This window comes from Babylonia areolata, chromosome 22 (assembly GCF_041734735.1).
Source record: "Babylonia areolata isolate BAREFJ2019XMU chromosome 22, ASM4173473v1, whole genome shotgun sequence".
In the NCBI taxonomy this organism is placed as follows: Eukaryota; Metazoa; Mollusca; class Gastropoda; order Neogastropoda; family Buccinidae; genus Babylonia; species Babylonia areolata.
Genome location: NC_134897.1, coordinates 42,579,441 through 42,602,751, shown reverse-complemented (window position 1 = coordinate 42,602,751; position 23,311 = coordinate 42,579,441). Strand labels below are relative to the sequence as shown.

At 43.4% G+C, this 23,311-nt stretch overlaps 1 protein-coding gene across 1 annotated transcript; it reads right to left on the bottom strand.

Annotated features, from left to right (window-relative positions):
* Positions 1-182: 182 nt before the first annotated feature.
* LOC143296995 (elongation factor 2-like) lies at positions 183-23,175 on the bottom strand. Its single transcript, XM_076609102.1, has 14 exons — positions 23,063-23,175; positions 18,506-18,720; positions 17,956-18,143; positions 17,306-17,514; positions 16,819-17,052; positions 16,334-16,447; positions 15,594-15,732; positions 12,668-12,863; positions 6,478-6,736; positions 5,859-6,110; positions 5,196-5,405; positions 3,609-3,791; positions 2,930-3,062; positions 183-765 (listed from the first exon to the last, which is right to left on the bottom strand). Exons 1-14 carry the CDS (start codon positions 23,063-23,065, stop codon positions 572-574), a joined length of 2,529 nt encoding a protein of 842 aa, XP_076465217.1. The 5' UTR covers positions 23,066-23,175; the 3' UTR covers positions 183-571.
* Between the last annotated feature and the right edge of the window lie 136 nt (positions 23,176-23,311).

The window sequence follows — 23,311 nt, the reverse complement described above, 5'->3', positions numbered from 1 at the left end:
TTATTTTGCAAAAAAATCACTGTTTCAGAAGTGAAAGGGTTAAAATGGGCAGACACCAACTGAATAACTTCTGGATCAATGATCAAATGCTAAAGCTCCTCACTTCAACTTGGCAACCCACCAATGAATACCCCCCTCCCCTCTGACAGCCACACACTAAGACAAGGAACACAAAGACTGGATTACCACTTGGAGGAGAAAGTTTATTCAACAAAATACAGCACATGGTAAGTGTGTATACTTTCTCCTTTGGTTCATGTGTAACCGTCTATACAGTCTGCCAGCCTTACGGACAATCATTTAATTTTGAGACATTAAAAACCAACACCATATCTGTATGTGACGCATTATGGACCGGACCAATTGTGTTGTGTATAACAGAACTGTCTTCATTATTGGCACAAAAAAGTAGTCAAACAGCACTTCTTTTTTTGTCCATAGTTGGTTGATGTAATTGGACTGAATGTTGTTTTTTCCAAATTGTACAGCACTGGATCATGGATAGATAAATAGACCAGAGATAGGAAGAAAAGCAACGAATATCCACTGGAGACTAGGCAGCGGCAACTGGTTACAACTTGTCAAGGTAGTTCTCCACTGGTGGAATACCCTCCTTCAGTCCCTTGCGTTTGCGTGTCTCAGAGACAACCTGGTAGGTCTTGCTGGTTGCAGTTAAAATATCGCCAGGCAAGTCCTGCCAATGATCAAACACGCACTGTGGGAATGCCTGTCCACCGGTGTTCGATCTCAAGTCAGCAGTGAAGCCTGCACACATCACATATACACAAATCATTCCAAGACAATCTCATCTCAAATACACAAAATTCCATTGAATAACATAACATCTAAGCCATTATGCATGCTGTAACAATACCACACCATCTAAATTATCAGATCAACTTCCAAGCCAGGCAATGTATACTAACTGGGCAATAAAAAAAAAAGAAATAAAATAAAAATAAAAATCATGGGTGATATATATATATTTTTTTTCATATTTAAAAAGGAGGGGCCAAAAAATTCGCTTTCAGTGCTACCAACCATACATTACTGGGTGAGTTAACCCCCAAAGTAAAATATAGGAACAAAGGAGCGTTTCTTTTTATGCATGCAAGACAGTGTGAGTGAAACTGATCGACTGAAGTGGAGTATCCTTCGCTCTTCAAAACAAAGTGTGGGAAACAAGTTTGCCGACGTTTGCTTCTGAATAATAGGTTAAGGACATTGCTCCTTACAACCAATCAATTAAAGAGACCTATCAAAATAAAATATCATGTTCTCTACTTTTGCGTGGGCTATGTTTCCATTTGACATATTTTACTTTATTATATATATATATTATAAAAAAAGGGACTAAAAATTTACCTATTTTTCCTAATGCTCTATTGCACTTCCAGACAAAATAAATCTAGTCGAACCAACCACTGAAAAAGGAAATTCATCTTTAAAATGCTTTATAAAATGACCCGAAAGCTTTTAATGGGCAGCGTCCGTTTAAATACCACTGATCAACTTCTATTTTTAGATCTTAGGTTTCAATACCCGGCTTCATGAAGTCTTGTCGCATCGCTCAACGTAGTTTTGATTTTGATTCAAATGAGGGGTGGGGGTTTGGATATAAAAAAGTATTTGAAAGATAGGTTTCATAAAACCTAATCAAAAATAACACTACCAGGGGTACATTTGATGCTGTATTTAAGACAGTGGTTTCCTTTTAACCTTTTTAAGCACCGATATAGAGCATGCATTAGTTCAGCCGGATAGTCTGTACTTTACAACTGGTACAATCAGTTAATAATGACGTATAAACATGAAAACAATTACATAAAGTGATGCATACATATTGATTTTGAAACACGCACACACAAATCCTGAAAAATAAAAGGAGAATCATTTTTAGCATTAATGGAGCACATTATCCCAAACGTCTTGAACAAAGAGGATTTTTTTCATACAATCTTATCAAAAGCTGTCATTTATCAAGAATTATTATTAACATTTGCTATCTTGTAAGTCTAGTCTTTCCTGAACCTGAAAATATCTTAAATGTTTATGTAGATGCAATACTTTTCGAGTCGGTCATTTTAGTAATACTACCGACACTGGCATTCAGCCAATAACATTAACAGCCAACTAAAAAATTTTTTTTAAAAACAAAACAAAAAAAACTGAGGTCTTCTGTGTACTGTGGATCATATATGAAGAGATTTGACTAAGAGAATGCATTAGTGGCACTTCTACACTGGTTCTAATAGGCCATTTTGTGAGATATCAAAAACTATTTGAGATACTGATTTGAAATTTGGTGTAGCTTCACTTTATTGCACTCTTTCATTCTTGCAAATATGAGGCTTCTGCTGTGAATCTGAAAATGTGGCTGGACCTACCTCAGGGCTCAACATTAACGGTTGCCCAACTGCCCGGGGATCATCGTGTCAGGCAAGTATTGCCCTTACAGAACTTGGGCAAGTTATATTTTTTAAGATTAACATGTTTTGTTTTAAAAACTATCCATCACCTCCTGACACTCTTCCTCTAGCAGATGATGTTTTGAGTCTGTGACAAGTGGTCACTGGAAAAAGAGCTATCATGCTGCTCTAAAAGGTGATTTGCCATTGGTTGCTATTTTTGGACCCCCCCCCCCCCCCCCCCCCCGGATTTTCTGAACGGATTTACATGAATCTCAAAAATGGTCTCTGGAGCCAGTTTTCGGTCGGAAAAATCTCATGACTGCTAGTGGGTCACGGAAAAGTTTGTGTAGTTGTCCAAAAAATTTCAGCAGTGGCATTGCAACAGCCGTTGTGGCTGTCATGCCCAACTGACATTCCTTTTCCCCCCCAAAAGTAAATGAGATGGAAAAGGACATTCGCATGTTTCCATCAACTCTCACATCCCTTATTTGTAAATTAGCTGAATCACAGATACATACCGAAGGACTCGTTTACAGGCAGGTGAGCCTTGACAACGAACTGAGGAGTCGAGCCGACTTGGTGGTGCTCAATGACCTCACCACGCCTCCTGTTCATCACACCGAAGATGCCTCCCATTGCAACTTCTGGGCACTGAAAGAGCAGATGAACATAATTACAATACGCAACAGAAACTCACAATTGACAAAGACACTCCATTAACTCTTTCCATACGAACGGCGAAAGAGACGACGTTAACAGTGTTTCACCCCAATTACCATCATCAAAATATTGCAAGCGGAAGGCTCTTATACTGAAGACGTAAATGTTGACAAAGAATACCACAATTCTGACGACGGAAGCAGGTTGGGTCATTCAGACACCCACTGGACATCCGAGGGGTCTGTGTAGAGGCGAAGAGAGGACTGGCCGTACTGAGTGAGTTAATACACTGGGTAGAAGCATTTGGGATTTCCCAATGTTTGCATGTGGTCCAGCCAACAGCACACGGCTATACCAGGATGCCCAACTAATTCCACTGCGTTAATTACAAAACTTTTCACACAAGTGACAAAGCTAGCTGAAAAAAACAACAAAAAAATGAAAGGGGAATGGCAGAAAAATAGTTAAATAGAAAATTATAGCAGAGAATTTCAGGAAGGTGAGGATGAAATAGCTGCAATAAACAATGAGCCTCACCGAAATCTCCACAAGGTAGACAGGTTCCATGAGGCCAGGATCAGCAGTCAGGACACTGGCATAGAGAACACGACGAGCTGTGGGGATGATCTGACCACCTCCACGGTGAATGGCATCAGCATGAAGGGTCACATCTTTGATGTTGAAGCGAACACCCCTCATGTTCTCCTCACAAAGTACACCCTGCAAACATGTTACACATTCTATGAAACACCTCAAAAGGCGAATCGATTGCGATCGCACCTTAATGTTATTGCGATCGCCCAATCGAGCTACATAATTATGTGACCTGGTTCAGGCATGCCACCAAGGCAGGAAAAAAAAGAGGAAAATCAGACAACAAAAAATGCAGCTGAAATTGGAAAAAAAAAAAAAGTTTTTTTTTTTTTTTTGTCGACTGAACCCACAACAGTGTCAAAAATAAAAGACTAATTAATACAGACATGGATTTTCTCAATTAGTGTAACTGTTTACTCCCCCCCCCCCCCCCCCTTTTAGAACGAGGCTTAACATGGTACAATCCCCCCCCCCCCCCCTCCCCCCAAAAAGGGTGTGTAGGTCAAGTCAAATGTTCGCGAATAATGACGAACCCTCGACTGGAATATTTGATTTCGCTGTCGCACACACTGCAGTACGCATAGCCATCTTTCTCGATCTTCCATATCACCTCGCCAACTCGCTGATCTTCAACAGTTTTGTCCACCCACTCCCATCTCCATTTGTTCTTTGAATCTCGATCAAAAGAAGATGTTTTAGCTGTCCGTTCAATGAAAACAGGCCTTGGCATTGACAATTTGTGTGAGTCGTTCACTGTAGCCTAGATCTACGTCGCTGTAGCCTAGAGTAAGCCGGTCAACAAACGAGACTTCCCGCGAAGCGGAAGTGAATTCTGGGATAGGCCTACTATGATAATCATTGATTGGAAACCGGTGCAGAGCCAAAAATGACCCCCGCCTTCCAGAATTTATTGAAATGTGTCGCTCCGCGGAAATCAAAATTTCGTGCGGCGGAATCATCTTCACTGGCGGCGGATCGATATTTTGAACGGCTGATTTGTAATGAACCACGGCGATTTTCCGCCTAACGGCGGAAAAGTATCATGCTTGCTGGTTGGAGACATAATTTGACAAAAAACCGCCAGAGAATCAACAGACAGAAAATACGAAAAAGCTTAGCCGTATGAAGAGAACAGGAACAGGAGTCATGATGGCTGCCAGAAAAAGAGGGCGCTAGCCAGCGGGACAAAGGGGAGGATACCTACTTCCAAGAGGTTATCGGCCGTAGTTACTTTCGTTTTCTCCGCATAGGCGGATAGTAGTTTTCACAGGACGGGAATGTCAGACCCCTGCTGGAGTCTGCACTAGTTGCAGACTCCAGCAGGGGTCTGACATTCCCGTCCTGTGCAAACTACTATCCGCCTATGCGGAGAAAACTAAAGTAGCTACAGCCAATAACCTCCCGGAAGTAGGTAACTTCCCCTTTGCCCTCCGGACTAGTGCATTTTACAAATTATGCCTTATTATACATGAAATGAATTACGATACAACAGAATGACTGTCAAGGAAGCACACACAGCCAACCACTTGCCTCCTTGGTAGCCCACTGGAATCCAGCAACAACACTGTCCTTGATCTCGTTGAGGTACTGCACGGCCTTGGTGCAGTCCACCAGCAGGTTGGGGCCAGTACCCTCAGGCCCAAAGCACCAGATCTTGCGTGCTTCAGTGGCGTCCCAGTCGAAATTATCAGCCAGGTAACGAGCACGTTCCTTTACGTCCTGACGCGTGCCGATGGTGCCCTGAAGAAAAAAAGTGGAATCCAGACATGAGCAGTCATGATCTTCATTCTTTCCATGTGAACAAAACTTCTGCTTGGATCAGATAAAGCCAAACATCATACCAGTGAGTGAAATGCCCTTTGTAGTGAGCTTATGTTGAGGGTAGTCCAGACGAATAATGAAAATGTCAAATAGCAATGAGTGAAATGCACTGTACAGTGAGATTGGGTTGAGGGTAGTCAAGACAATGTAAAACACATACAAGTGAAATACCCTGTACAGCTATGTCGAGAGCAGTCAAGATGAATTTTCAAGCATAAAATCTGAGAATGTTAGCATAAGCTATGAATTCTGCTTGTGTTATATAATTTAAAAAAAAAAAAAAAAAAAAAAAAAAAAAATATATATATATATATATATATAAAATTAAAAAAATAAAGAAAAGAGAATGGTGACTGGATGTAAAACACAAACCTTGTCAATGGCATTGGAAACACCATCCTCCAAGTTGCAGGCCCTCATGAAGATCCTGTTGTGCTTGTTGGGCGACTTGGACAAACAATCTATACTGGACTCCGCTCGGACAGTTTCACGGTAAGACACCACAGGGTCAGACACCTTGATGGGAATGCCTGCATGATCCTCTTCCAAATCCTTCAGGCAGATTTCCAGATGCAGCTCTCCAGCCCCAGCAATGATGTGCTCTCCAGATTCCTCGATGGTACACTGCAATATGCACAAAAGGTTTGACACAGATCTCTACATCTGAAAGGTTTGACATAGATCTCTACATCTGAATGAGGGTGGGAATGTGGTTGTTGCTCTGGGGATTTATTCATGTTGTGAAGGCACAATGCTGTAGAATCACCCAACATTAAGTTCTTTCTCACCACTGAGTAATGTCGACCAACATCCCACTTTGAGATCATAACTAAACCATCATATCACCACAAGTGGGTGGTGACGTTAAGTCACATCCATCTTCCAAGAAGCCCAGTTCCCCCCCCCCCCCCCCCCAAAAAAAAATTCTGCAACATTTATCACTTAACACACGAACCAAGCAAAGCACAGAACACAAATTAGAAGGCTTTACCTGAACCATAGGGTCAGACTTAGCAAGACGCTTCAGTCCCTCCACCAGCTTTGGCAACTCAGAGGCGTTTTTGCATTCCACAGCCACACGCACAACTGGGCTGACAGAGAACTTCATCACTTTCAGGTTGTGGGCATTCTTGTAGGTGGAGATGGTTCCAGTCTTAACCAAGTACTGGTCCACACCCACAAGACCGCAGATGTTGCCGCAAGGTACATCTTCAATGGACTCTGTGTAGCGACCCATCATGAGAATGGTTCTGGAACAGAAATTTTAATACCATGTTTTAACAGACCATGATGTATGCATTAACAGCGGAGGAAAGTTATATCTTATATTGTACTTGAGAGCGATTATCAGCCTTTTCCATGAAGAAAATTCAGAAAAGGAAATTTTCTATCTAAAATTACGTTTAAATAACATACTTACCGTGACCCAACTAGTGCAGACTCCGGCAGGGGTCTGACATTCCTGTCCTGTGCAAACTATCCGCTCATGCGGAGCAGACGAAACTACGGCCGATAACCTCCCGGAAGTAGGTAACCTCCCCTTTGTCCCGCTGGTTATCGCCCTCTTTTGACGGCAATATGCCATCACCAGCACAGCAAGCAGGAAGAACAGGAAGCGGGGAGGACGGGAGGGTCTTAAATTTGGGTCACGGTAAGTATGTTATTTAAACGTAATTTTAGATAGAAAATTTCCTTTTAATTACACATACTTAACCGTGACCCAACTAGTGCAGAATAGCACGACAAGGTGGAGGGCTCGCCTGTTCTACTGTCTGTGAGCTGTGATGGTCTGTTGTGCAGCTACCACAGAAGCGATGGCTCTTGCGCCATCAACCCGCAGGCGTGCGACATCTCTCTGGTAGAAGTCGATGAGCCATTATCCCTAAGGCGATAGGTGTCCCTCAAGTAGAATTTGACGAAAGTAGAGTGTACTGTGTCGCCTAAGGACATTAGTGCGGGTAAAGAAGACAGAGGTCCACAGCTGTATTGTGGGGGAGGTCTGTGGACCACAGCTGAGCGGATGAGCGTCAATGCAAGGAGGTGCGCATGTGGTTTGATCTGATGATTCCACAACGGATGTGGGCCGATAGTGTAAGTGGTTTTTGTGTTTGAAGGAAACCGTGGCACGAGACAGAGGTAGGTCACCGTGTTGGGCCTGCCTCAGGCATGACAGCCAGATCTGTGGAGCTCCTCCATGCGAGCTGACAGGCGATGGGCACTCCCCCCCCCCCTTTTTTGACGTTGTCAAAAAATGACAGCACTGGTATGTTGCCTATGCATAGGATGGCAGACATTTGGCAACAAAAGACTTGATGTCCCTGGTGTCTCTGGGACAGGGTTGTGTAATTGCCCAGGTAGGTACCATCACGGTATACGGAGAATACGGAAGGCTTGGTGGCTTCTCTGCCTGAGTGTGGCCTGTTGGAGTAACCTGCAGAAAGTTGTCGGCAGTCAATGGCTGGGTTGGATCAGGCTGTGGAAGTGCATTTCATGTGCCCACAGGTCACTGAGTCTCATTCAGTGGTGGAATTCCCAAATGGAAGAGGGTTTCCATGGGGAAAATTTTTGCTGAAGGTTCTTTAGTGAGAAAGGGGACTGGATCCATGACAGGCCTCTGGCTGTGTGTGCTGCGCACCGAGTCTGGGATGGAGCGGGGCGGGGCAGGGAGGTAAGTGGCTCAAGATGTGTTGTACTGGCTATTGACATCAAGGCACTGATCTGACATACGTTTTTAGTATGGCCAACTGCAAGGTGAGAGCTGTATTATCAGTGGTTTCTTAATTGCAAAGGGAAATCATTTGCAGCTTAGCCTTTCATGAATGACTATGTCTCTCAGACTAGAAGTCAAATTGCACTGGGACTTAGTGCTGTAGCCTTAGGCCTAAGTAGCCTTTGGGAACCTTCCCAATGATGAGTCCTAAGGCCCTCTTGATTGAGGGACCGGGGATGCAACTTGGGCAAAACACTCTCTACTATAAATTGTATAATCGAATTCCAGCCCGAATAGACTGGACAGCAGATGCCTCCTCTGCTGTTCTGATGGAGACTGTCGTACTCGACTGATTATCATATACTGTTCCTAGGAGGACACCAATCAGCATGGGTAAATCAGGAAACAGCTGCTGTGTGCTTCAGGGACGAAGGTGTTCACCATGCAGATTATGTTGCAATGTAAGGAAGCCGGAAAGAGTTGACGGGGTCTTGTGGTGCAACCGTGTGTCAGAAAGACATGGTGCTTGCTTCCGAAGTGACAACAAAGTCATCCTCTGACAGGCCCTTGACCGAAGGCTGGGGCTCCATGATGGGATAGCCTGCCTAGGCTAGAAACCTCTGGAAGTGTCTCATTGGAAAGACAGTGCTTGAGGAGGAATGGCCATCTGTAACCACAGCAGTGGTTGTGTGTAGAGGCCGAAAGGATCGGGCAGGGAAGACCAAGTGCAGAAAGTGCTTTCAAACGCCAATTGTTTGAGACGTTGATGCTGGATTTGTGTTCAAGCAAGGTGATGGGGTGAACTGATGTGCTTGAATGCGGCATCTGCCGTGCTGGTATGAGTGGGCAGAAAGGTACACCCCTGTGGCTAATGGACGGTTCGTTGTGCTTTGTGGGACGCATCCGTCCTCGTCAATATGCCTTTCTCCCAAATGTAGAGGAAAACAATTATGACCCAGGCCTTCTGCTACTAGAGAGGAGTAGAAGAGATGGGCTGAGGGTGATTGTCTCCTGCCCAGTGGGCAGTTTTTGGGTCCGCTAAAACTTGTAAGGCAAGATAGACACCTCTTGATGGGAAGGCTGGCTAGGATGTAGGGCCTGTGTGGAGCTTTTGTCACAATCACAGTGGTGCAAACCAAGGGTTGTTGTAGGCAAGGGGAGAAAGAAGGGATGCCTTACAAACTTGGAAGGAATGAAAGGCATGTGTGTCCAGAGTGGCACCTCTAAGTTGGACTGCCTCATCCTTCCTTGTGCATCTCCAGCCTTATGGGTGATTGTTGCAGGCAAATGAGATGGGTTGCCTTGTCTGTCCTTGCACCAAGAGAGGCATTCTTAGCCCTGTGGGTGTGAAGGGGGTATGTGTGGATCCCCAAGGACCAGCCACTACTGAAATGTGAAGGAGCATACATTCAGGCGTGAATGAGGCTATTATTATTTTATTTTATTTTTGTGAGTGCAGTCGTCCTCCAAAAGCAAGGTAGGGATGAATTTATGAAAATGAATACATATATGTGCCAAGGGAATAAAAACTTCCATCAGCTCAAGTGATGATGTCAGAAGTATGCCAATGACAAGAGATCGAGACACAAGAAAGAAGCGGCTGTATAAGCATACGTGTAGCGTGCACCGATATACCCAAGTAAGTGGGTAAGTGTGCATAATCATCAATGGAAAGGAATCTGTCCATGCACCTACATATGAGATGTACATACGCATATGAATAAAGTGCCGGTACGTAGAGGCAGAGAGTTCTGGGCATTGTGAACAGAAGGCCGCAAATGCAAGTGTGCCTATATTGCTATGTAGGGAATCTCAATGAACAGATGTCAATGAATCGAGATAGAAATATAATTGTACATGTTAATATGAAAGTCGTCTGAACCTATCCCATAAGCACATACACATGTGTATACCGATGGATAAGTACGCATCTATACATGAAAGCAGAAATGCGTATGAATGTAGCAACATATCTCATATATATGTATATATGTGTGCGTGTATATATATATATGTATATATATATATATCCATATGTATAGATTTTTTTTTTTTTTTTTTTTTTTAATATGTATAGATTTTTCTATATATATTTCGTGATTGTTGCTTGTGATGATAAATCAAATGGATAGAAGGGGAAATATTGTGATGCATTTCCTGTAGCCAATAGCCTGAGAAACAGCAAGAAAAGTGCAGTTGCTATGCAAAGATGTGTAAAGTCCCTGACTGGGCATGAGGACCCAATGAGAAACCGAAAGAAAACATCGTTGGTGGACAGCACGGGGAGCAGGAGTGATGTGCTGTGTCAGCGAAACTAACCACAGCTTTGAGCGCCTAGGTTACAAATGTGGAGTTGCCTCCCTTGGCGCCGAAAATCATCAAAAAGGAATGTGTCTTTAGAGCACATATCCCCCTTGTGCGACGTGTCCTCGCTGAACAGGGAGGAGTGTCATGTTCTGTGTGAGAGTCCGTGGTTCGATGCCACCGTAACCGACACAGGTGAAAACGAGCGCAAGGGGAATAATTATAATGCCCCTTAGTTCCGTGGGCATCCCAACCCGAATCGGTTGCCATCGGACGCGAGACGGTCGGGGCCTGTGGCATGACGGCGCCGTAATCCAGTGTTATGGGCGTCGTGGGCGAGGGGGTGACAAGTCCGTCGGCTTGCCGTGGGATGTGCATCCCCCTGTTGCTGAACGGCGGTCCAATCTCGCGAATAGCTCCTGCGAGAGGACCGACGTTCAGTTGTGTGTTGACGGATAAAGTGATAGACAAGATCGGCCCGAGCACTGCCGAGAGGCAGGATCGAGTTATTAATACATTTAAGAATTATCTTGATATTCATTGTCAAAACTTTAAATACAAAACTCATTTACATATTTTCTGATTTTTCAAGCACTGCGCACTCAATGTTGAAAAATGCAACAGACATACGTGGGGACTCTCTTTTTCTTCCCCACTTCAAGCGGGTAAAAGGCCTTTTTAGGCTTGCACACCTTGATATTGATATATGATATGATATAAGAGGTACTCCAACGTGGAAGTGCCAATATTAGTCTGGGAAACAGCAGAGTTAGGCAATGGGGCAGAAGAATCCAACACTGCCGAAGTTCCAATGGGGCGTGCACGTACCTGCTCTGTGTGCGCAAGGCGCGGCACCGGAAGGCAGAGTGGTGCATAATTGCTGCAGCAAGTTTAGCGATGAGTTGCTGATTGTTTGGTTGAGTAGCTTGCTGAGACACCATTAGTCGATGGGAAACAGCAGCACTCGGCGGTGTGGCAGATGGGGTCATCACCGCATAGCTTGGTAGGACCGTGCACACACTCGCACTTAAGGCGAGGAGCAGTGCCGGTGCAAGGGAAATAACTGCGGCAGTCACCGGCAAGGGTGCCGAAGCAGGGGTTGCCTCCCTTGGATCGGGTGATCCGGACAAGGGGAGGGGTGCACGCGTATGGGCAAGCGTGTCACCTAGTGGTCCACCTTCCTCCCTGCACCAGGGGAGGGCATCCCTACACGCCTCGGTCACTACTGGATCCGAGACGGTCGAGGCAAGCCACGTGGGGGGTCGTGTGATCCGATGTCACGGCCGCCACCACGGACGCATCGCACATAGGGCCCAGTCTAACGTGCGGATCCAAGACAAGCTGCCTTTTTTTTTTTTTTTTTTTTCTCCAAGGGATTGTGGCCAGTCCATTGGTGCAACTGTGGGTATGGTAAAGAGATAGAGGAGATCGACTCATACACTGCCGACTGTCAGGGCCGAGAAAACGCGGATCGCGTCGAGTGAGTTCGCGGATCGATAAAAATGACATGAAAGGTAACACTGACCGGAGTGTGTGACCACAAACCTCTAGAAGTCACCAGAGGAGGTGGCGGAGGTCCGGAGTCGACCGGAGGAAGTGGAGAAGGCGGCGGGTTGGCGTTGTTTAGAGGGCCAGGAGTAGAGGGCCCAGAGTGTCAGCGAATCGATTGCGATCGCGCCTTAATTTTAGCACGATTCCCCAATCGAGCTACATAATTATGTGACCTGGTTGGAGACATAATTTGACCACAAACAAGAACGCCAGAGAATCGACAGACAGAAAATACGAAAAAACTTAGCCGTATGAAGAGCACAGGTACAGGAGTCATGATGGCTGCCGGAAAAAGAGGGCGATAACCAGCGGGACAAAGGGGAGGTTACCTACTTCCGGGAGGTTATCGGCCGTAGTTTCGTCTGCTCCGCATGGGCGGATAGTTTGCACAGGACAGGAATGTCAGACCCCTGCCGGAGTCTGCACTAGTTGGGTCACGGTGAAGTATGTGTAATTAAATACAAGTTATGACAAGGCTGGGTTTAGGAAAATATTTTGTTGTAAATGTCTTCAATAGAATGAAGATGAAAAATGCCAGACTCAATTTCTTGTGTTGCTTCTCCTCCCATGTTTCAGGAATTTTTTTGTCCCTTTAAGCCAAACCAGTTTTACTTGCCTCTGGATGCTCTTGTCATACAGGTCCTCCTTTTTGCCTGGTTGGTAGTTGGGCCCCATGATGCGCACTTTCTGACCAGTTGCCACGGTGCCAGAGAAGACACGGCCAAAGGCGAAGAAACGCCCCTTGTCACTGGTAGGCACCATCTTGGAGATGTACATCATCAGTTCTCCCTTAGGATCACAGCTCCTGATGCCTGAAATAAAACATTCTCTATAGACAGTAGCAGTAAGAGCCAAGCAGGAAAGGGGATAACGGAGTTGAGAAATGAAGTGCATCAACATCTTTTCTTGAGAAGTACCTGAATCTTTAGAACATTTAGGACACAAAAATTATCACCATAACCTTAGAAAATAAGCTATAACACACAAAAGAAAAGTCCTAAAATTACGTTTTAGTAACTTACCGTGACCCACTAGTGCAGTCCGGAAAGGGTCTGATTCCTGTCCTGTGCAAACTACTACCCGCCTATGTGGAGAAAACGGAAGTAGCTACAGCCGATAATCTCCCGAAGTAGGTTACCTCCCCTTTGCATCCCAGACAAGCGCTCTCTTTCTGGCAGCCATCTTGACTCCTGATCCTGTGCTCTTCATACGGCTAAGTTTTTCATCTTTCTATTGATTCCTTGACACTCAAGTTTTGTATCTGACAAGGACTTGTATCAGGTCACAAACTTACTTAGTTCTTTTGGTCAATCGAGCTAAAATTTCAATCGAGCTAAAATTATGGCGCAATTGTAAGGGCCCTCTACCTTGGGTTCAACAACAGGTACAGTATTTGGGGCTGAAATTAAGCCTTGCACACAATTATAAAAATCTCTCGATACAAATATGTGGGCTCTCACTTCCCCCCATTCCCAGCGGGCATTTTGGGTAGGGAAGCCCTCTCTCTAGGTAGGGAGGAAGGTGACCCACTAGGGTACATGCATGCACCTTCGCTCCGATTTTCAAATTCAAGGGAGGCATCCCCACCAGCGAGCGCCGCAGTTACCTCCCTTGCACCGGCATTGCCCCTCACCCACATCACGGGTGCATGCACGGTCCCTCCAACCTCGGCGGTGGCAGTTCCCTCTACCACACTGCTAGACTCTGTTGTTACCCAACCAGTGGTGGCTCAGACACAAACCCCAACTGACAATCAGCATCTCATACTGTCTGTATTACATGAACATCCGTGGCCTCAGATTGCGACTCCATCACGTGGCATGCTCTCAACCGTCTCACGTACAGTGGTGACCGATTGGTACAGGGAAGCCCTCCTTCTACTTAGGAGGATGGTCTACTAAGAGGACATGCAACACTAAAATTGCACCTCCTCCCAGCAGTGACCACAGCACCAAGGGATGTTATTACCTCCCTTGTGTCCCACTTCACCCGTGTCGGTTATGATGACATCGAACCACAGACTCCCACACGTGACAGTACATTCCTCCCTCTGCAGCACAGAAGCATAACAAAAGGGATATGTGCTAAAGAGACCTCCAGCACTTCGCAGATTTTTTTTTAGTAATATATGCGCAAATTTTTTTTTTTGGCACACTTCTGTACATGAAGCTCAGGACCGTGCGTCTACATACAGGCACAATCTTCACACATGTATACACATATCTATTAGACATTTGGCATTACTTTTTCAGTTCACATTCCCTTTTACCTGAGCATTATCCATGTTTCCTACATATATGCTTGTTCATGTGTTCTTTTTTGTGCATTGACCTAAGGGCATGGTCACATTCCCTGACATCTCATTTAGTTGATGTACATATTTGTACATATCTTAGTATGGAGTTTCCTGACTCCATTTTGGAGGACTACTACATACAGAGACTCAGTCTCATGCAAGCTCGAACATAGTCAGAGCATGGTCCTCTTCCCTTGCCTTTGCCCACTCAGCATGGCTACATGACATGGAGACTGCTTGCTGGAAAAACCCTGCTACCTTCACTGCAGTGGTCGCACAACAGGCCATCGCAGTGACTGACAACAGAACAGATGAGCAATCCACCTTGTCGTGCCATTTTGCACAAGTAGGTCACGGTATGTGTAATTAATTAAAAGGAAATTTTCTATCTAAAATTACGTTTAACATACATTTAAGACTCACTTGTTCCTCCCCGCATTCTGTTCTCCCTGCACGCTGTGCTGGTTGTGGCGAATTGCCGTCACAAGAGGGCGGTAGTCAGGGATGTAAAGGGGAGGTAACCTACTTCGGAAGGTTATCGGCTGTAACTACTTTCGTTTTCTCTGCAGAGGTGGGTAGTAGTTTGCACAGGACAGGAATCAGACCCCTGCCGTAGTCTGCACTGGTGGGTCATAGTTAAGCATGTGTAATTAAAGTGGAGTTTTCTACAGAATTTTGCCAACCACCACCCTGGAGGAAATTATTTGTATTTGAATTTCTTTTTATCAGAACAGATTTGTCTGTGTGAAATTCAGGCTGCTCTGAGGGAGAGCACGTTGCTACAATACAGTTCCACCCATTTTGGGGGAATTTTTTCCTGTGTATGTGCCAGTACAATACAGTGCCACCCATTTTTGGGGTTTTTTTTTTTCCTGTGTGCAGTTTTATGTTTTCTATTGAAGTGGATTTTTCTGCAGAATTTTGCCAGGAAGAACCGTTTTGTTGCCATGGGTTCTTTTATGTATGCCGAGTGCATGCTGCACATGGGACCTTGGTTTATTGTCTCATCCGAATGACTAGCATCGAGACCACCACTCAAGGTCTAGTGGAGGGGGAGAAAACACGGTCAAGTATGTGTAATTAAACATCGGCAGCTGAACCATGATTCGAACCAATCTGTTCCTAGACGGACGTGTTACCTCTAGGCCACCACTGTATAGCAGTTGACACTGCGCAAATATTCTTAACAGAATTTCTGGGAAATGCCAAGAACTTCCAAAAGGTCAAAAACTACAAAGCAGCTTACCAGAGGCACAAGGATCATCATGGGGACCTTCGTAGAGCAGCTCCATCCTGTACCTCTGGGCAGTGACAGGGGAGGGCAGATGAATAACGATCATCTGCAGCATGGCGTCACCAGCAGGCAGCCATTTCCTCATGATCGTCTGCATAAACAAAATGTTGAATCGTTTAAAAGAGGCCACGCTAACCAGTCCTTGCATACTCATTCATTCAGGGAATACTAGACTATTTGTATTTGTGTTCATCTTTTTCGTCACAACAGATTTCTCTCTGTGAAATTCGGGCTGCTCTCCCTGGGAGAATGCATCGCTACACTGACAGCGCCACCCATTTATATTGGTACATTTTTTCCTGCATGCCGTTTTGTTTGTTTTTCCTATTGAAGTGGATTTTTCTCCAAAATTTTGCCAGGAACGCCCCTTTTGTTGCCGTGGGTTCTTTTATGTGCTCTTGAGTGCATGCTGCACATGGGACCTCAGTTTATCGTCTCACCCAAATGACTAGTGTCCAGACCACAACTCAACGTCTAGTGGAGGGGGAGATACTGGCGACTGTACCGTGTTCGAACCTGTGCGCTCAGATTCTCTCGCTTCCTAGGCGGACACGTTACCTCAAGGCAATCACTCCACTGTGTATACATATATGCATGTATGTGTAAGTCACAGCACAGTACAGAGAGAAAGGAAGGAGGGAGAGCAGAAGGAAGAGGCGTGTTACAGGAGGGTAACATGTCAAGTAAATGACCTTGAGGAGCTGCTTCTCATTTAGTTCTTTGTCCTCAGCAGCCAGCTTGATGCCCAGCTTGTCGACAAGTGCCAAGGTATCCTCCTTGGGTTTCTTCATGGCGGTCTCAAAGATCTGCAATGCAGAGTGCACATTCAGTTTTATCTACTGGACTGGGGGGGGGGGGGGGGGAATCTCAACCACACACGAACACATACATATGCAGACTCACGCGAACACACAAAAAACACTGATACCATAAATGAAAAGCAGTTTGTAACTGAGAAAATAAAAAACTTTTTTTCTTTTCTTCAAAAGACTGATTAAAAACAAGACATAGAATTTAATGCACATATTGTCAAAGCAGACCGTAGCTAGCAGAAGGATCTCCATTATCAACGCCTAAATAAACCCAGTCTTGACATACCGTAGGTAAAACAGTTTCAAGATACTTGTATGCCACTCCAGAGACAAAAAATACAAAACAAACAACCCCTTAAGTATACCTGGTAGATGGGCGTCAGAATGTAGCTGGTGAAACCACGCTGCGATCCTTCCCTTTGTTCCTTGTACCACTTCTTGTCACCCTTGTGGAAGAACTGATCACCCCAAAGACGCTTCATCAGCTTGTCTTCCTCCATCTTGAACTTGGAGCTGTACAGCTTGGCAAAGTCTTTCAGGGTGAAAGCCCAGCCATGCAGACCAGAGCCAAAGCCAACAGTGCCAACTTTGGGATCCACCTGCAACCCATCGGAAAACCCTCAAGAATTCCTCTATGACAGCAAAAATTGCGCACTCAAAAGTTACTTGTTTGAAGTGAGCACTGGTATAACATTTTTTTTTTTTTTTTTGTAACTGCGAGGATCTGTATACCCCATCTAGTACCTCACTCACCCACAGCAAGGGTAAACCTGCATCTACACTTTATCAGCAATAAATCAGTAATTGGAAAAAAAAAAAAAGATAAAAAGAAACAAAACAAAAAAAACATACAGCAACGTCTCCCATGGGTCCATCTTCCTCAGCGTAGGTCCCAACAATGACGTTCACGTTTTCAATGATGCGCTGGAATGTCTGGTAGAGATCCTCAGCACACAGCTGCAGGGTGAGCAGAGCAAGATCCATCTTGTTCATGAACAGAACAGGACGGATACGCTCACCAATTGCTTGGCGCAGAACAGTCTCTGTCTGGACACACACACCTGTAACAAACCTCTAAATTTTCACAAAAATGGTTCCTTTGCTATGAATCAACCACTTATCTTTTAATTTCAATCTGCGAACATACAAAAGTGACCAAAATTCAGACGATTTTACCCAATATAAAAAAATGCTGATCAAATAGCACTACTAATACCAGTTCACTACTTTGGTTCCAAGTTGTCCAATACACAAAAAGATGATCTGGACCAAGTATACCTCTCCCCAAAAAGTCCGTGAACAATTTCTCATTTCAACATTTACTTCATTGTTATGGTGATAAAATTGTTTCGCATGGAGCTCAGACTTCATATCTGTCAAGACAACAGAAGAAAACATACCCCCGAAGGCGGAACATGGCTGCCTACATGGCAGGGTAAAAACGGTCATACACATAAAAGCCCACTTATGTACATATGAGTGAACAACATATGGCGACTTACCAGACACGCAGTCAACGACAACAAGTGCACCGTCAGTGACACGCAGGGCAGCAGTAACCTCAGAGGAGAAATCAACGTGGCCAGGGGAGTCAATCAGGTTGATCAAGAAAGCGTTGTTATTCGGGTCATAGTCCTGCTTGATGTATTTCATGTCCTCCTTGTTCAATTCGTAGTACAGGGAAATGGCCCTGAAAGAAATAGCCCGTTTCACAAGTGTTCTGAACTACCCTTTCTAGAAGCTGAGCACTACAAATGTTCAAACTTTAGTGAAGGGTGCACGAAGATCTGTAGAACTGCATCTTAAACATTAAAATCAACTTGTTTAGGATCATAATCGCAAGAATCATTAAATCTTGGAAGTATTGCATGAAAAATCAACACTGCAATTTCTAGTTCAGATTCCTGGCAGGAGCATCTCAAGTGCTAAACTTCATGACATAAAAGCACCGTAGTTCATCTACCCAGCACAACCCTTTCAGATCAGTTGACCTGTACTTTCACCATTCTAGTTCTGGAAAGTATGACCAAAAGGCGCCACCAGTAGACTTACGTTGACTTGATGGTGATGCATCGCTCCTGTTCGTCCTTGCGCGTATCAGTGAAGCGAGTCTCACCAGCCTTGGCAGAGGCAATGATGCCAGCTTTGCTGACCAGGGAATCTGTCAGTGTTGACTTTCCATGATCTACGTGAGCAATCACAGACATGTTGCGGATGTTCTTCTTATTGTCCATGATCTCACGGATCTGGTCTACCGTGAAGTTCACCTGTACACAAACAAAAAGAATGAGGGTGAGACACATGTCACCAATTTTACAGTATGCAACAAAATGAATTACAGCAGATGCAATGACTGCAAGGTGATCCTATTTTGTCTCACCCTAGTCACACGGGGAAAAAAAAAAAAAAAAATTCATGTAGAATTGAAGTTTTACGTAATGCCAACACCCAGCTGTAGTACTGATCACATCTGATCAGATTTCACTAACATAACTGCTGAAACTGTTGTTGCAATACACCAATATATGTTTAACCTTTCATCGATAACCTAACAGTTCACTTTCACTTTCTCAAGGAGGCGTCACTGCGTTCGGACAAATCCATACACGCTACACCACATCTGTTGAGCAGATGCCTGACCAGCAGCATAACCCAACGCGCTTAGTCAGGCCTTGAGTGCATGCTTACATATTTGTGTACCTATGAAAGTGGATTTCATTTTACGTAATTTCGCCAGAGGACAACACTCTCGTTGCCATGGGTTCTTTTTCAGTGCGCCAAGTGCGTGCTGCACACGGGACCTCGGTTTATCGTCTCATCCGAAAGACTAGACGCTCAGTTTGATTTTCCAGTCAAACTTAGGAGAAAAGGCGAGAGCGGGATTCGAACCCACACCCTCACGGACTCTCTGTATTGGCAGCTGAGCGTCTTAACCATTCTGCCACCTTCCTCCACAGTTCATCCATCCTCAACTGGCAGTCAAGTTCCTTTAGTACTGGTGTAGCGCATTAATAAATGGTGAAGGAAAAATTAGTCTCTGCCTGCCTTCCTCTTAGGGATATCAGCAGATCCAACAAATAAGAATTAATGAACAGATCACTTAAATACATCAGTATCAAAGCTTCGTGCCTGCTTACACATACTGTAAATAAACAAGGAATAATGTGAAGCCACTCCATTTTAAGGTGGCGCACAGCATAAAAAAAATGTGAAAAAATCATTCAAAATATGTCTTGGTGGTATACCCTTCTAGTCTCTAGAATTCTACATTTTTACAAAATTGGAGCGTTTTTCCCCCATTATAATAAATAAATCATTTACTCATGTGGGTGTACGTGAAAAACACCAAAAAGATATAAATTCAAACTCAAAATTGTGGAAGTACAAGCTATAGTGAAAACAGCGTAATTGCAACGAAACCATGTCACTGCTCTTTCAAAAGATTTGACCTGACCGACTTTGATGTCATTTTTTCAAGCAAATGAGGGTTTCCGAACTCACACAAGCCTTGAAAAGTGGTCACCCTGCTCCCAGTCCCAACCAATGGCACAATACACAACAGGTCAAGGACGACATGAGACAAGCAATTTCACTGGCCAATCGTCAGCTGCTGAAAGCATGGCGAACGCGTGATCACCTCCCGATCGCACCCAAATGCTACTTTGGCACTTTCCAGCCAGGCAACTGAGAGCATTGCCTCCATTTCAGAGTGTTTCTTTTTCCAAAGTTTTACCAAATGCCATCTATTAAATTATCAGCAAACGATAAGTTTGAATAAAAAAAAAAAAGGCAGAGAAAAAGCTGTGGTTTGAGCAGAACTGTTGTAAATTGCTTATGAATCGCAGTCTGCACTGTCACGACCTGACACACACGTGCAGTCACAGCGACAACAAAACCCAAATCATCAGTTTGAAAATACTATCTGTTCAATGGATACAAGTGGAGCAACTGTAAAGAAACAGATGTGTGTTGCTCTGCTTCAGGTCTCTGGGAGATGGACACACTGATAAATATTTTTAGATCAGAAAATGGGTTCTGAAGATGGTTTTACTAATAAGTGGAGGTGCCCATCTTTTTTTCTTTCTTTCTTTTTTTTCTTTTTTTTTTTAACTTCGTGAAAAATACCACATACCAATCATCCGTCTATTTTTAGACCAGTTTCTGCTGACCAAGTCAGCATTATCTAGTCGAATCTCCAACAAAGGACTTGAGACCAGTCATTTTGCTATCAAGGATGGCGTTGCAATGGACGAGGCAGACAGTCACGTCACTTGAAGTGCTTAAAGAAGTTGTTCAGAATGGCTCTGGCAATGAAGTGCTGTTCAGAAAATGAAGATGAAGACAGAGAAAATAAAACAATATACTTGATGTTATGGATGACAGTGAAAATAGACACCGAAGAAACGTGTAGGTAATGGCGATCCCGATTTTCGACTAAAAACCAGAGAAAGTAACAGTGACAGTGATGATTCCATGGTGGTTGATCGAAGAAATGAACAGGTCAACACAGAGATAGCAAATGCGGGTGTGCGACAACTTTCCGTGTTTCTACTTTCACCGGTGTTTCCATTTTCATCTGTCTGTAGTTTTTGAGGTGCTGAAATTAGATCACGCACCGTTCAGACCATATGTGTGTGCATGCGTGCGTGCGCTGTGTGTTCTGTCAGTCTGTGTGTCAGCGTCAGTGTGTGTGCTATGAACAATCATTAAATCAGTCTAAATAAACACTGTCTTTGTGATGTGGTTAGCCTGTAAACACACACACACATTCAGTTTATAATTCTGACTTTGTGGGCTATTTTTGTACGGAGAGAAACTGAACAGAACAGCAAAACAAACTTGGTGAATCTTCAGTGAGGAGACAATTCTGCACTGAAAGTGACAGTGTGTGCTTTCCATCATTTGTTTTGTGCTTGTGTGTGATGCTGCATTTTACATTATTTTTCAAGATTACCTCTCTGGATGCTTGTGGTGAGTAAAAGATTTTATTATTACATATCTTTAAATGACATTTTTATAGTCGCGTCCTTGTTTAAGAACACTATCTTGGGTTGAGTGGAGACATCTGAATGAAAATTAGGTGTTTGTAAAAACTGCTGAATACAATCACATTCTCAAAAGTCTAGTTTGTGTAGTCCTGCAAATGAAGAACATGTCAAATAAAGAAAATGCAACATTCTATGACTAATGAAAAAAGGAAATTTTCAGCTTTCTGAAATGAGTAAACGATTTTCTAAAAATTTGAAATTTTCTCATTGTATTCTTTGGCCATATTTCTCGGTGTCCCTATCAAGAAATAATTGGAGCTTAGCACACAAGCTTTTTATGTACGGAGTATAATTTCAAAATGTAATGTTTAAGCTGAGAAAGATTAGTTTTAAGCAAATTAACCCCCTAGCATTAATTACAGATAAATTTCCCTTTTTTACTATCTGCACCAGACATGTACCAGAAATATAACTTCCATGCTTACCAAAAGAAGTTCCTGTTTAAACAAAAAAATGATAAAAATGACTGCTCTTGATGCTGTGTCAGAATATCAGAACAGTAAATTCAGTCTGCATATAATTTAGCTTCTTTCTATATTTTTTGTGCCCATCCCAGAGGTTTAATATTGTTTTAAACAAGACTGGAAAGAACTGAATTTTTCCTATATTTATGCTAAATTTGGTATCAGCTGACAAAGTATTTGCAGAGAAAATGGCAATGTTAGTTTACCAGGGACACAGACACACGCACAGACAACCGAATACCGGGTTAAAACAGACTGTTTACACAAGTGTGTCAAAAATGTTCATCATACAATAACTTCTGTTTCTTTTGACAAATGTCACCAAAACCTGCGTCCTGTGAACGACGAATGTTGATACATTAATTTTCTTGTACAAGACCACCATGTTGGCGGCCATATTGAATTTCTAAAAATGCTGGACAGTGGTGTAGGGCATCAGATAGGCAAGTTGTCATAAACATTAAAAAGTTCCAACCCACAGAAATACGTGATTAGACCTTTCTTTTTGTGTTTGGCGAAAATTATCAAATGGAAACCCGATATATATATATATATATATTTTTTTTTTTTTTTTTTAAAGTAGGAAGACTGTCACTTGGCCCACTCACTTCCAGAACTCATTAACGGTCAGAGGAAGAGGAAAAATACGTTCGGCATTTCTTCCTAATATTCAATGATTTAATCAACCACCCATGACATGATGAAAAATACATATATAGTCTTAAATTCTCCATTCATGAACACGAGCGACTTCCCATCGACTCGAGCCACAATACCAAATCCAACATGTGAACAATCTGTGACGAAGGTAGAGGATATTTCCGTGCGTTAATATTGATTTAGAGCGTCAAAAGTAACAATATATGTATCACAGAATAACTGACTGCTAAAACTGTGTGGTTTTCAAGTATGGACACAGCGAATAACTGGTGAATAACAAGTACTGCACAACACGCAAATGTGCCCAGCATTTCATCAACTTTTTCTATTCAATTTCATTCAAAATATAATCAAGTAAAACTATATCGATACATGTACATCAACTACAAGTAAAATTAGACATTTTCATGAACTTGTGGAAGGAGGATGGTACTTACCATCTTGGATGTTTGTGTGATTTCCTCACGCGTTCAACAACCAGGTGCTGGAGTCCGGTCAGACGTCAGCAAGAAAAGGAAGAGAACGTGGATAGGTCATGTGACGGTAGTTTCGCACGAAATGACATGCGCATGTCATTACCGATGTACAATTGAAAAATACAAAATTTATCCATGTTTTGTTTTCATTTATTCTTTGTTTCGTTTAATGTTATTTTTTATATATTGATCCTTTGTAGTATCTAAAAT

What these genes read in the sequence shown, in the direction of transcription:
- LOC143296995 (XM_076609102.1), bottom strand. An exon ending in ATGAGAAGCAGCTCCTCAAG is followed by an intron (nt 15,733 to 16,333) that starts GTCATTTACTTG and finishes TTGTTTATGCAG; the next exon opens with ACGATCATGAGGAAATGGCT. An exon ending in TCTACCTTGTGGAGATTTCG is followed by an intron (nt 3,063 to 3,608) that starts GTGAGGCTCATT and finishes CTGCTCTTTCAG; the next exon opens with TGCCCAGAAGTTGCAATGGG.